At 45.9% G+C, this 15,196-nt stretch overlaps 1 protein-coding gene across 1 annotated transcript in view; it reads right to left on the minus strand.

The window, feature by feature from the left end:
- LOC147635180 (mitochondrial 28S ribosomal protein S29-like protein) overlaps window positions 1-15,196 on the minus strand; it is a 71,182-nt gene that overhangs the window by 33,884 nt on the left and 22,102 nt on the right. Inside the window, exon 3 of the mRNA XM_086802381.1 lies at window positions 9,074-9,339. Within this exon, the coding sequence (XP_086658507.1) occupies window positions 9,074-9,339 (266 nt within the window). The remainder of the gene's footprint in view (window positions 1-9,073; window positions 9,340-15,196) is intronic.

Here is a 15,196-nt window from a genome sequence, read left to right on the forward strand (position 1 = left end):
TCTACAATTTTAAAGCATGATTTGTGAGTACTTTCCCCAAGTTCCAAGATACTATTAAGAACTTGTTTCCCACCCTCCAATAGCAATTTAACTCCATTTTAGTATTAGACATGTCTACGTAAGACCCATTTTAGTATTAGACAAGTCTACGTAAGACCCATTTCCAAGCATTCATATGTACTTTTTAAACCCTGGACTACCTAGACACTAGAACACCCTTAAGAAGCTATTTACAAGCCTTCAATACCCATTTGAGTCTCTTTAAGTGAGTCCATAAATATAGATCTTTACTTACTTTCCCACCCTCCAATAGTAATTTGACTCCATTTTGGTATTATACAACTCGTCTTAGGTAGATAAGTCTACCTAAGACCTATTTCCAAGCATTCATATGTATTTTTTAACCCTAAGGACTACCTAGACACTAGAACACCCTTAAGAGCCTTCAACGCCCATTCGAGTCTCTTTAAGTGAGTCCATAAATATAGGTCTTTACTTAACTTCTTTTATTTGTAGCATATTACGAACTTGACTAACACCATGGTTGTTATGCAAGCAACTTTGGTGGGTCTAGTACCAGCACGGGGAGCTAGAACAGCTTAGGTTGCGCCCTCTATTACTCTAGAGCCCTACATGAGGGAGAAAAAGCAGAGGGTTCAAGAGTCAGTTGACTCCTAGCTCCACACATGGGGTACACATTTTGAGTTCCACCCTTTCCCTGAGGATAAAAGGATACAAATGGTACAAGGTTTCCTGACAAAAAAGGCCCGTACCTAGTGGAAAGTGTTCTGTGTGAAACCCACGACATGGATAGATTTTGAGGGGGAGGGGGGGGGGAGGGGGAGGGTGTTCTAGAAGAGTTCCTGCAGGCCGAGGAGGACTACAACATTATCTCCAAGTTTAAAAACTTGGAAATGAAGAATATGCCTTTTGACAACTACATGCAAAAGTTTCTAGAGTTGTAGGCTCATGCAACTCACATGGATCCTATCACTTTTTTCGGATTCTTTGTGGATGGATTGCCCGATGAATATCGGCTCGAGATCAAGAATAATCAAAGCAAGAGGATGATTCTATCCAATATTCTAAGATTTATGATGAGACCATGGCTAAGAAATAGCCAAAGGAAACTCAACGACCTGTTAACAATCCTAATATGCGATTGAACATGGTGATAGACACAAGATTAAACATAAGATTAAGGTGGGTTGTACCACACTAAAAACTCCATAAGTAGAGAGAGAGAGAGAGAGAGAGAGAGAAAGAAAGAGAGAAAGAAAGAAAGAGAGAGAGAGAGATTGCACACTCAACACAAGATCCCTAATGCATTCACAATGAACCATACAATGATAAAGATGATGTACCTCATGGATATGATGTAAGCTTTTGGTCTCATAGGTCATTTTGGCCTTTTGAAGATGTTAATACAACTTTCTTTCTTTCTTTCTCTCTCTCTCTCTCTCTCTTAGAGCAAGCGCTCACAGATAACGGATCTATTGCTGCTCTATGGACTTCAAGAAGGCCTTGGATTCAGTCCCAAGATCACGACAACTCCGCCTCCCACTCTTTGACACTATTTGGGTTGTACATTGATGAGATCTTAGATTTCATTGATCGGACAAAGGCTCACGATTTGCAGAGATGATGCTATGTATTTTCTTATATGCTGATGACATTATCCTTATCTCAGATTCAGTCATGGGATTACAGAGACATTTGGATGCGTTACAGCTTTTGTGATGGAGGGACCTCACAGTGAATCTTGACAAAACAGAAATCCTGCTCTCCAATTTTACCTATCAGGTCACAGCCAGGCAGTCCTTTACATTCAAAGAGGATGAGGTAGAGCTCATTAGATCATGTGTGTACCTTGGGGTTATATTCACTGACCCGATGGCCAAGCTTGCCTGGCATGCTTGAAGGCTCACTTTCAGGAGCCTGGTACCAAGTGTTGACTCTTCTTGTTATTGGAGTTTTCCTTCACCTTAGCCAACCTTCTCCCCAAATTTGGAGCAGCCAAGAGGTGCAGATTTCACCCAAAACTTCAGCAACAAGTTTCTTCTTCCATCTTCAACCAGCATTTGCTTGCAGACAGACAAAGGCTCTCATGCAACTTGAGTTGTCATGAAGATTTGTTCATCAATAGACTCTAGGTGTTCTCTTCAGTACTCAGCCTTCAGGTTTGTACATAGAGCATTTGCTCAAGATATCCATCTATTGCCTCTTAGCAATCACCCTAATAAACACAGAAGTAGCTGTGCCTATCTGCACAGTATCACAATTTATCAAAGTGGTTCCAGACGTAGTGAACGATACGTTTAGTACGTTTGGAAAATGTGCTGAAAAGATTCCAAATGTAGTGAACGTTGCCCCCGATATATATGTATACAAAATTTATAGTTTACTTATAAACTTTTGAAATATGAAGTTTGAAGATTCATCAAAATAATTAAACAACGAACATAAATGAAAGTGATATGGATCATGGATAAATCATAAATCATAAGACTGTAGACATATGTCATACATGATACATCATACTGCAAAGAATATGATCTCAATTCTGATTCCTAGAGGCTAGGCACCTGAGCCCCTCAAACTAAGGGGCTGGGCCTGACAAACAAATAATAGCAGCTAGCTACTCATCTAAACCAGATGATGACTCTGAAGAAACATCTCCATCTGTCAACATGTTGCCTTCCGAGTCATAGTCAAGCTCTTTGACCACCGGCTCTCTACGTTGGATGTATCGAGTGGGCTCGCTGGTCGAATCACGCATCTCCCTCCATGCCGGTGATACCATGAGGCTCGAAGTGCATCCTATACCTCATGTAGCCTGCTAAACACAAGATACATATAGGCAAATCGGGTCTTGGATGGTCGCACCATGTCCAAGTGTGAGTGGGATCGGAAGATAGATAATGCCTGGTGTTTCTTCCTGAAGAAAGTAGTGATGCGTACGGCCTCATCCACAACCGGCTTCACCCATCGAAGCTTCCCTATGTCCTCCATCATGAGGTCCAAGTAGTATGGAGAACATGGAGTCCACACAATGGATGGGAACTCTGTCTCAATCATCTCTCCCATGCTCTTGAAGTTGGACACATTGTCCGTAATGACCTGCACCACATTCTCTAGGCCAATATCAATAATAGCCTGCCTGATGTGCTGGAAGATGAATGCTGCAGTGATCCTCTTTCCTGCCTTGCTTGCATCCACTGCACGCAAGACATATGTGCCCATGCAACTAGAAACAAGGATGTTGAAAATATGTCTTCTCCGCACATCACTCCATCCATCTGAAATGATACTACAACCATGCTTCTTCCAAGATGATCTTATTGGCTCTAGTGCATTCTCTATGCACTGTTTCTCATCCTCTAGCATAGTTGTCTGCATCTTCTGGTAGTCTAATGCAATCCAGTTCTCACATGGACCTACATCGGAGACGGCTTTAATCATTCTCTTCCACTGATCTGTGCGAAGGACATTGAAAGAGATATTGCACTCAATGAGAGTGCGCTCTATCTCTATCTCTGCCTTCTGCTGCCTCTCCTTCACCCATGCGGATTGGTTCAATGTACCACGTAGAGTGGTCTGATGGTGTCATCCTGCACTACCACCTGCAATATTCTCCACACGAGACTGTCCATCATCTACTGTAGCCCTCTTTCGGCTAGGACCTGCACCTGAACCTGTGGATGGCCCTTCCACCATGGTTAGTTAGTACGAAAGGTACGATACGGTACGGTACGATAAAATACGGTACTAATTGGTACCTTAAAATTTTTTGAGGTACGGTACGATATTAGTACGTTTTTTTTTTAAAATACTTCCTAAACTTAAAAATTGTAGACAAGAAGTTACAAAATAGTAGAACCATGAACATAATGTCATCATGCCATTAGAGTACAAAATTGCTACAAAAGGATAGGCCAAAAACTCATGGCATGGGCGACCGCCAACATGCGTACATACATGATACTACATACTACAATACATCATCGATGGGCTAGAAGGAGATAGATGCCCAATGCCTAGAGAGCTATAACATATCAAAAGTCTACATCATCACCAACATCTGCATGATCACTACTAGAGTGTCCATCAAGAGAGTTCTCTGAAGAGGACTCTTCGAAGGTGGACGAGACACTCTGGGGATCATTCTCGCTAAGTAGGTTGCCATCATCATCAAACAAGGGCTCTCTAGGCAGTGGGGTATCATCATGAGGGGGCAATGGAATATCATCATGAAGGCGGGGATTGGAGCTCGAGGATCCCCGCCTCACATATGTGAGGAGGCCACCCTTTGCCGATGTCGAAGGCGGAGGCCTATGAACTCGAACTGCTCGGCCCCGTCCATGCTGACTCCTGGTGCTGCGAGTATCTGCTGCCACAAGCTCACTATAGAGCTCCATGAAGATTGCCTCCTCCTCCTCATCAGGTTGTTGATTGACACTTGCAAAGTTTTCACTCGTCAAGGTGAAAGTGTCAACATTGACCTACACATTAAGGCACAAAAGTTAGAGTCTGTACAGTGTACACAAAACTTAAAAGTTATGAGTCATGACAAGTTAGAGTCTAGACTTGTCACTTACTTGCTTGGGACTACCCATACTAAGAATGCCCTGCATCATGCGCAAGTTAGTGCGGCAGTAGACCAACCGCTCCAACTGTCGTGTGCTCAGTCGATTGCGTATCCTCGTGTGTATGAGAGAATAGGAACTCCAGTTCCTCTCACATGCACCCGAAGAACAATCCTGGGCTAGGACCCTTAAGGCTATGGGTTGGAGATGCTCTAGTCCATACCCAAAATTGTCCCACCAAAAAAGGGGCTTCACAAGTGACTCCCTCCTCCAGCAAGTGGGAGACGAAAAGGAGGTTTGACCTCTCTGATCAACATAGCAGCCCAACTCCTCTAGAAAGGCATTGTGCTCATCAACTGGCACAGCTCGAAGCATATATGCATCCCGATCTTGTCGAAGCTCCCTATCGGTGCAAACTACTGGAGACTTGTAGGCTGGATGTACCAATGCTGCAAACCCGTGGATTGGTTTGTGCATCCACCTCCATCTCTTCTGTGCAATCTCCATGATTTGTGCTCGCTCCTCAGATGTAATGTCTGTGCAAGCCTCCAACTCCACAAGGGCAGCTCTAAAGAAGTGGACAAGAAGGCCCATGGTGGACCCCTCGCAATCTGTCATCCGCAAGAGCCTATAGAATGGAGTCATAGCAATGACAATTGCTCGGACTCTAGCCCAAAATCTCTCCTCTAGGCAAACGCGTTGCATGGCTTTGGCCTCTTCAGTGACGTGCTCATCCCAATCGTTCCACATGGTGGAAACAACTGTCTGGCGAAGGGCGGGCCTCACATCGTATAGACGCTCCAAAACCAGCCACATGTAGGCAAAGCGGGTGGCCGATGGCTTCTTCAAGTCAAGCTTGCTATGCTCACGGAACATAGCAAGCACCTTCACCTTTAGCATGAAGAAGTTGACAATAGATGTAGCTTGTTGCACAATCCTCTTCACCCAGCCGAGCTTCGCCACATCCTCCATGAGTAAGTCAATGCAATGACTGCCACGCTTCCTTTGATCACTCCATCCATCTGTGAGAATAGAACATCCATACTTCGTCCATGCGGCTCGAATCGGGTCAAGGGCTCGATCAATTCTCTCCTTCTCTTCATCAATCTTCCTTGTGCGCATAGCCGTGTAAGAGACCCCCGTCCACCCCTCACATGGGCCCACATTTGCAATCGCCGTCACCATCTTCTTCCATTGCTCCTTTTGGAGTACATTGAAGGCAAGATTGCATTCAATAATGGTGCGAGCAATCTCTATCTCCGCAAGGCGTTGCCGCTCCTTAAGGAATGCAACCGAACCTCTCACACTACCCGTGACTTGGTGGAGAGAGGGTTGCACCCCTTCACGCTCCACCACCCTTTGCCTTTTGCCCGGTGCGGAGGCGGACCGTGCATCCGTGGAAGTGGCAGTGGAGGATACACCAATGAAAGAGCCGGTGGCCGCTTCATCATGTGCCGATGGTGGTGCCGGTGGTGGTGCCGGTGCGCGTGTTGATGATGCTCCTCTACTTGAATTTGAGCCGCGGCTCATCTTCCACGAAATGTCATCGGCAATGCTTTGCGGAATCTCCTTGCATGGGGCAACTTGTCCCCCAATCTTCGAAAGGTGTTGGAGAAGCCTTGTTGTTCCACTAGTGTATGACTTGCCGCAATATCGGCATGTCCAATGATGGGAGTTGGACTTCTTGGTGTCCTTCTCCACATTGAGGCAATGCAAATCAAAAGCCTCATGCTTCTCCCGAGGCATGATGGATAAGAGAAGGGCTGAAGTGGAGTAGAGGAGAGAGCGTAGAGAAGATGAAGTATGGGAAGAGCTTGGAGGAAGAGAACTTGGAGTAGAGGCTCAAGTGGGTTGGAAGGAGCTTGGAGGAGGGTGGAGGAGGGTGGAGGAGAGGCTTGGAGTAGGGCTTGGTGCTTGAAGCTTGCTTGGAGTAGATGGAGGAGAGGCTTGGTCCTTGAGGCTTTTATAGAAGGACTCAAGAGAGATGAAGGCAAACAACCAAAAAAAACGGGCAGAAAACGGCTAGAAAAACGGGCAGAAAACGGGCAGAAAACGGCTACTTCCAACGGACAGAAACGGCTACTTCCAACGGGCAGAAACAGGCGATTTTCGTACCTAATCGTACGGATACATACGGTACCGTACGGTACGATTCGTACGTACGAATCTGTCCGTACGACGTACGGAACTAAGCCTGCCTTCCACTGAGCCTGACTGTGACATCTGTCCACCCACATATGCACATGTTGGCCCCCCAACAGCTGATGGGCCCATATGCGTAGGTGTATCTATGCTGCTCATCCTCAATGATGACTCTACTATCCCTACCAAACTGTGATCCGATGAAGATCCGTGGGTTCTCCTCTCAATCTCATCAACCGCCTCCTGTGGTGCATTTGCACATAGTCCAATGCCGCCTCCCGTACCTTGGCCAACATGATAAATAACACGAGTGGATGTGCTAGTAAATATTCCTCCACAATATTTGCACTTCCACACCCGAGTGTTGGAGCGACCGACACCTGGGGTGTTGGGTGTGCCTTGAATGATGGTGTGCCTTGCCGATACAGAACTCAGTGCACGAGGCATCTATGGCATATGCACAAAAAGCAATCAAGAAAATGGAGAAATGTCAAGACAAGTCACGACTCGAGAGTTATAGTATATATTTCAAAATTCAAGCACAATACGAATAAAACTTCAGCCTGTGTAGGGGTCCGGGGAGGTGTAGCAGAGAGAGCCTTGTGGGGGAGAGAGAGAGAGAGAAAGACACTTGCAGGAGAGAGAGAGAGAGAGAGAGAGAGAGAGAGAGAGACTTGCAGTAGGGGGGGGAGAGAGAGAGAGAGAGAGAGAGAGAGAGAGAGAAAGAGAGAGACTTGCGGGAGGGGGGGGGGAGAGAGAAAGAAAGAAAGCTGTATTAACGTCTACTAGAGACCGAACTCGACCTATGAGACAAATCAATGTACAACTGTCAATGTCTTCTAGATGTCCAGAAAAAAAAGGACAAAATGAACATGAAATAAACTATGAAAGTAATGCGCTAGTGGGGGGGTGTGATGGATGGAGCACTACTGCTAGAGGCTCAGTATGCAACCTATATGTGTAGGGTATACAAGAATGCAATGCAGATTTGTCTAGCTCCAACCAGTACCATAATGGGGGCGTAATATGTGATACATAGGCGATGGTGAGGCAAAAATACCTCGGAGTATGATCTCCGGGTGTGAGTGTAAGTGAGCTAGCCGCTCCTGGATATGGTGCTGATGTCGAGCCCGTATCTCTGTGATCTCCCTGTGATGTAGTCTGGGAGTCTGGTAGCCTAGTGCTCTCGGTCTCTATCTGGCTCCAAGGTCCGCAACGCGCTGAAGTGTAACCCCCTCCTATGTCAGGGTAGGCACTGAATAGATCTCTGGAAGAAATCAGTGAGAGAGAGAGAGAGAGAGAGAGAGAGAGAGAGAGAGAGATTGACTCTGAGTGACTTGGGCAATGAGCGCAGCACGACCAAAGAAGACCAGCACGACCAGCCCACAAGCGCCCGCCGCCGAAGAGAGAGAGTCGCACGCACGTAAGAAACAGGAAAAAAAAAACTTGATGTTGACGTGCATGGGTTTTTTTAACCTACATCAATCAAAATCCCAAGGACTCACGTTCACTAACGTTTCCAAACGTTAGTGAACGTTTCAATCCTTCCAAATGTTTGGATCAGATCCAAACGGTGTTTGGATGCAACCTTGCAATTTATAACACGTGAAACATGCCACGGGTAGAAATTGATCCTAGTTAATGGTGGTGACTATTGGAGCTGTCGATCAAGTAGGATGCATATGGTGTGCTCGAATTTGGTGTAGTCCAGAGGATCATGCTAGTTGAGGGGATTGATGGGGGGATCCATCTCCTTGTGCTCCTATGGGGTTGGGGTGGTATTTCGCCCTCCTCCAGGGGGAGGTTGGCAGGTTCAGGTAGAGGAGTTTTTGAGGTAGAGGGGGTGGTGCCAAGTGAGGCATCAAGGAGAGGGGGTGGACGTGCCAATATAGAGGGAATATCTATTGGGGGTCTGGGCATGCCCAATCCAAGATGGAGGGAGGAAGGGGGTGATGGCGGTTTTGGTCAAGGGGGTGGTGAGGGAGCTTGAGGTTCAAGAATCAACCAAATGCTGAGTGCACTAGCCACAACAAACATTGCAGTGTCAAACTAAACTAGCCCTGTCCTGAAACCTATTTGCAAAGCATCTGTCATAATGCTACTTTTTCAAATATTTGACCACCACTTCTGGTGCATACCATAATTGTTCATATGGGAAAAACCATTATTGCCTTTTTGTATGTGTCATCATCCATGTGAACGAGGTGGAATGATGCAAGATCAACCAAAGAAATAATCTATGCCAGCACAAACTCACTTGAAACATTACATCTAGTAAATGGCTAATCTCCTGAGTTTGTGAACTGCTAGCTGAAATACATGCAAATAGAAATGCTTACACAGACCTCAAGCATGGCAGCAGCTTGAACAGGAGTGTCCCACAGGCCACTTGATTGATTTTTGTAATAAAGGTCATTGTGAGTCCATTTTCTCCCACTGGGGATATAACAAACTAGCCAGCCTTCACTCCGAGCCCACTGAACAAGCATCGCAAGTACAACACTTTTTCCACTGCCAGGAAGACCATCGAGCACTATTTGCTTCTTTGTGCCAAGATCTGCTTTGTCCAATAGCCGCCGCTCTCTTGCTAGCTTTTTCTTTTGATTCAGGGCTGCAGTTTAGACTTTAATTAAAAGAGCCATGGTTACAAACACAAAAAATCAGAAAAACAGCACAGGCCCTCATTTAACCCAGAGTATACATAAGTACATAAGGTTATTCATTTTATGGTTCGGAGAGGAAAGTATACAAGAGCTGTGGATACAAGTACAAACCAAAAAAAAAAGACCATTGTTCAACCTGGCGTGTAGGGAGTTAGGAATGGCTCATAGCCATAATTACAGCTAGGGTTAAAATGAGGGTCAGCCTCTACAGGTTGCCATTCTACTTGAAAGCAGGCAGAATTAGGGTTAGGTTCTGCAGAGTGCAGATTGCTAGGGTTACAGTTAGGGCCAGGGTTTGAAGATGGCTAGAGGGGCACTTGAAAATATTATTGACTACACTAAGTGGGTCAAAGATTTTCTTATGAAAAAGTTTCAAGATTTCAAAAACTGTTGTTGGTGAATCACCTAGAGGTATCATCAGTGAGAATGTTGACACAAATAATGAGAATCATGGGAAAAACCCAGAGCTATACAGAAATTAAAAAGCTCCATGCCCAATGGCTCACAACCTGCCATTGAAAAAACACGTGCTGTTGTAACCACTCCTCCAATCAATTTTCTCTTATCAAATCCTCTCAGGTCAAACATTGAATAATTTCGTTCAACAATGAACACTGAGATAAATCAGATATAAGGCATAAGCATTCCATAGGAACAGGTAGTATGTTACCAACCAAAAAGATACATTAGGTGCATTTCATTGTGCATTATACATACACCTACAAGAAAAAACTGATATCTAAAACTTATTGATTTGAACTTTGATTAAAAAGTCTAAGTTTTTGATTTTCAGAACCCCAACATCTCTTTCAATCTACTAATATGAAAGACCAAGTGAATTTTTACCCTTGGTGGCAATTTCAATTCATAGACCACATCATTAATTACCATAGTAATCTTAATAGGCCCACTAAACTCAGAAGAAAGCTTATTAACTCTTCTGATTTTCATTTTCTGTGAAATTTGAACTACAATTGACCAACCTAGAATAATCTAGGTAAACACTTCTGATCCGCATACAACTTTGCTCTATCTTGAGATGAACGAAGACTCTCGTTCCCATAGTGTAGCATCTCTTGTTGCTCCTACCAAAAGTCCACAGTTGTCTCCACCTTGACATTTTGTATCCCTATGGTCCACGGATTCTAGTTAATATCCACACATAAACATGAACACTCAACTTAATAACAGTATGCTTTACACTTGTTTAAGCAGACTCTGCATGCCCAAGGAACTACTCCCAATCAAATTGCCTCTTTGAAGCATATGCCCGAAGCAATCCTTCGTGCAGCTTCTTCACCACCTCCACTTAATCTTTCTTAGTGGTCTGCAGTTCTTTCCACAACTTATCACTCACAGCCTTCAGCTGCACCAGGTCTGTCCTCAAACCCTCCTGTATATTCAGTTCCCCTTCCTCCACTGTATGATCCTTGATAGTCGCCTTTAGGGCTTCCATTTCTGCCCCGAGTTGCCCTATGACTGGGGCAGCCTCTAGCATTGCCTGTTGTTGCATCTGGGTCTCTTTGGGCGTCCGAATCTCTTCCTCGTGGTGGTTCACCTTTGCCTCCAGTTCTTCAATCTTGTTATTCTTGCCTTGTAACTCCTTGCGGAGGCCTTCCAACTGTTTTTCATGTTGGTTCAGGACCCTGTCCAGCACCTTCTTCTGCTCACCCAGCACATTCTTCGGCTCGCTCAGCGCCTTCTTGGTGTTGTCCTCTAGAGTCTTGATGTATGCCTCCAGCTCTTTTATTTCATTCGGGCTATTCCCCCCTAGTTTCTGCCTTGGGAGCCTGAGCTGGGTGGGTGGGAGTGCGTGCAGCAAACAGGGCACAACATAAATAAAGAGGGTGGGGAGGGCGAACAGCGTACGCAGCAGGGCGGTCACACCAGCGTGCAGCACAAACACAAAAGGGAGGGTGTGAAGGTGCTCACGCCATTAGAGAGAGAAAGAAAGAAAGAAAGAAAGATTTTATTAACGTCTTCCAAAAGACCGAACTCGGCCTATGAGACAAATCGGTGTACCTGTATGGGGTATCCTCTGTCATCCCAACAAAATGAAAAAGTACTGAACTAAAAAGCTGAATCTGGGTGTGCAATAAGTACAATGAGTGGGGAAGGAGATGGAGCTCTACTACTAGGAGAATGCAAAGCTATATGCATGGAGTATACAATCATGATATGCAACCTAGCTAGCTCCATCATGAGAGAGAGAGAGAGAGAGAGAGAGAGAGAGAGAGATTGTCCTCCAAAGTCTTGATGTATGCCTACAGCTCTTGTAGTTCATTTGGCTATTCCCCCCTAGTTGCTGCCTTAGGGGCCTGGGCCCTGCGCTGGGTGGGTGGTAGTGCGCACAGCAAACAGCACATCGAACAGGGCACAACGCAAACAGAGAGGGTGGGGGGGGGGGGGGGGAGCGTACGCAGTAGGGCAACCACCAGCGTGCAGCACGAGCCCGGGGGCGGGGGGTGCTCATGCCATGAGAGAGAGAGAAAGAGAGAGAGAGAGAGCGCAGCCAAAAAAGGGCGCAGTGCCCAGTGTAGCAAACAGGGCACAACACCAATAGAGGGGAAGGGTGTAGACAGCTGTCAACATACGCAGCAGAGCCACCACTAGTGTGCAGCGCGAACAGAGGGGGAGAGTGCAAACGTTATCACGCCATGGGAGAGAGAAAGAAAGAAAGAAAGGTATATTAACATCTACAAAAGGCCAAAATGATCTATGAGACCAAAAGGATTACATCAGGTCTATGGAATACATCATCATGGGTACTAAAATGAAATGAAAGAAAACGACAAAGCTGAAATGCTTGAGCTGATCCATGTACAAAGAGCAAAGGCTCGCATATCATCCTAAGATATCCCGCATGGGGCGCTGCAACATGGCACTCAGAGTGGTAAACCTGAGCCGGCATGAGAGAGAGAGAGAGAGAGAAAGAAAGAAAGAAAGAAAGATATATTAAGCGTCTACTAAAGACCCAATGGGCCTATGAGACCAAAGTGTTACAATAATGTCCATGGCATATCTCATCATGAAATGGAAAATAAAACAAAAAGAAAACATAAACATAGCTATCTCACTGGGGTGATACAAAACTGTCCATGGAAACTCATCATGGAATACTAAGAACATAGAAACATGAGAGCAACATCAACTCCAAGTAGATGGTATACCACTCTCCAAAATATCAAGCATGGGGCTAATGAGTATGGTCAAGAGGTCCCCCTAAGCAATGTCACGTGGAAAGGTAGCTCGATGGCGGTGGAGCATGTCCTAAATCTGGAGCTGATGAGGTGATCGTGGCCGACGGGGGGGCCGAGGGCGTCGGGCACACTGGAGTGCAAAGGCTCGGTCCGAGGTAACTCCTCTCGGGTGAGGTGGGTCTAGAGCAGCTCGTGGAGGGTCCACAAGATCCACTATGTCAGTGTCCTCCACCTCTTGGGTCCGAAAGAAACTGGTGATGGTTGGCTGGCGAGGGAGGGGGCGGGGTGGTTGGGGCCGAAGCTCTCTCAAGAAGGTGTCCTTGTGTCTGCGGTGTCCTTGTGACACCTAGGCAAGGCTCGATTGATCGTTATAAGGCTCGTTTAGTCGCCAAAGGGTATGCCCAAAGAGAGGGCATTGACTATGAGGAGACTCTTACGCCTGCTTCCCGTATGACTACCATACGCACTATTGTTGCATTGGTTGCACATAAAAGTGGGAATGTGCATCATTTGGATGTCAAAACTGCTTTTCTTAACGGTGATTTGCAAGAAGAGGTTTATGCATCACAACCTCCTCGCTTTGTTTAGAAAGGTGCAGAGCATAAAGTATGCAGATTGCGTAAAGCACTTTATGGCCTTAAGCCCTCGTGCTTGGTATCAAAAGATTCACGCGTACTTGCTCTCTCATATTTTTCAGAATTGTCCTACTGAGAGTAACCTCTATATTCGCAAACAAGGGGATGATTTCATACTCCTTAACCTTTAAGTGGATGATTTGCTACCTTGATGAGGGGAAAATTTCAGCTTTCATAGCTGAATTGCAACATGCATTTGATGTTACAGACATGGGGCTTTTGCATTGCTATTTGGGTATCCAGTGTATACCAGTTGAGGGGGGCTTCATGCTATCTCAGAGAAGATACATTGAGCAACTCTTAGAAAGGTTCCAAATGGCAAATTGCAAACGTGTTTCTACTCCTATGGAACCAGCCTTACAACTAGCACTTGAGAACTCTTCCAAGCCATTTGATGTTGCCACCTATGAGCAAGCTGTGGGATGCCTTATTTACCTATGCTCTACCCATCTTGATATTCAGTATGCAGTTATAGTTGAGCAGATTTATGCATTGCCTTGGCACTAGGCAATGGCAAGTAGGGAAGCGTGTCTTTCGTTATCTTAAAGACACTCACACGACTTTGCATTGTCTTCTTTATGCTTGACCGCCTACATTGATAGTGACTGGGTAGGATGTTATGACACTAGAGTGTCAACCAATAGTAATTGTTTCCTTCTTGGAAGTTCATGCATTTCATGGCTCAACAAGAAGCAACCTATAGTGGCCACTTCTAGTTGTGAGGCTGAGTACAAGGCAACATTCACAGCTACAGTGGAGTGCGTATGGCTGCACTATCTATTCTGGTTTTTCATGCACGAACAAAGCACATTGAAGTGCATGATCGTGGTGAGCCTTAATTCTCGCTCCTACGTGGTTTCTCGTTAGATAGTTCCAAGGCTAGGTCTAGGGGGACCTTTCAGTTGGCCATAACATTATTGAACGTGGCTTGAGACATCTGCACTGAGACTCGTCTGGCATCAAGGACACATGGATCGGCACAACACTCCCGGTGGTCGTATCTGTGGATGCCATAGGTTCTTGTTTCTCTCTCTCTCATTGTCTGACGTCACCATGGTGGGAGCATTCAAGATTCTTCTTGACCACAAGTACACCATCCACTAGGGGTGTGGGCAGCTCTCTTAATTTTCCCGTGAAAAAGATCCTTCTATTAGTTAATGAAAAACAGCCACAATGGGCTAAATACAACCACAAAGGACTAGATACAAACTCGCCTCATGTACAAGGCGCGGATCAAATAATCAAAAGGTGAAGAAAGATGCACTTGGTTGGCTGCTCTATGAGGAGAAGGCTATCTCATACACGCAAGGGGGAAGGGGGGGGAGGGGGCGGCGGTCTGTAATGCCAAGTGGGATCACCACCTCTATCGGTGAAAAAGGGTAGACCGCCATAGCCTCAAGAAAGTTTCCTGCCGCTTTCATATGTAGTCAGAGCCACCCTGCAACTTCCCCCACTGACCGCGGAGGGTATGGATGATGTCTAGCCAAATGCTCTTGATGGTCTCCGTTGGCAGAGTGTGGGTACCCTCGATGGCTTTGCTTCATCTAGCTCGCCATATGTGCCAGACTGCAATGCTACTGCAAATCTGTGATTGGTATTGCCGAAATGCAGAGGTGAGAAACTTGAAGGGCTAGCCCCCCACCATCCTCCTCATAAGCTCTGGCAACCTCAGTCTCTGTGGCCCAAGTGACGGTGCCCCATGTAATGATCCCAAGTCGAGGCCTTGTCCATCACGAAGATATGGAGAATCCATTGCCAAACCTGCTGAGCCTTTGGGCAATCCCAAAGACAATGTCGCTGAGACTCCTGAGGGTGGCCGCACCTCGTGCAAACTGTTGGTCAACCTCCAACGGCCAACCATGTGCCAACCGCCAAGCTCCTGTAAGCCATCAGCCAAAGAGGGTGATCTTTTGAGGCCAAATACTGTCCCAGAGCCTCTTCCAAAAATCTGAGAGGAAACGTTGGGAGAG

The sequence above is a fragment of the Cibotium barometz genome, chromosome 9, assembly GCF_041138505.1.
Source record: "Cibotium barometz isolate CiBa-2024 chromosome 9, ASM4113850v1, whole genome shotgun sequence".
NCBI classification, from domain to species: Eukaryota; Viridiplantae; Streptophyta; class Polypodiopsida; order Cyatheales; family Cibotiaceae; genus Cibotium; species Cibotium barometz.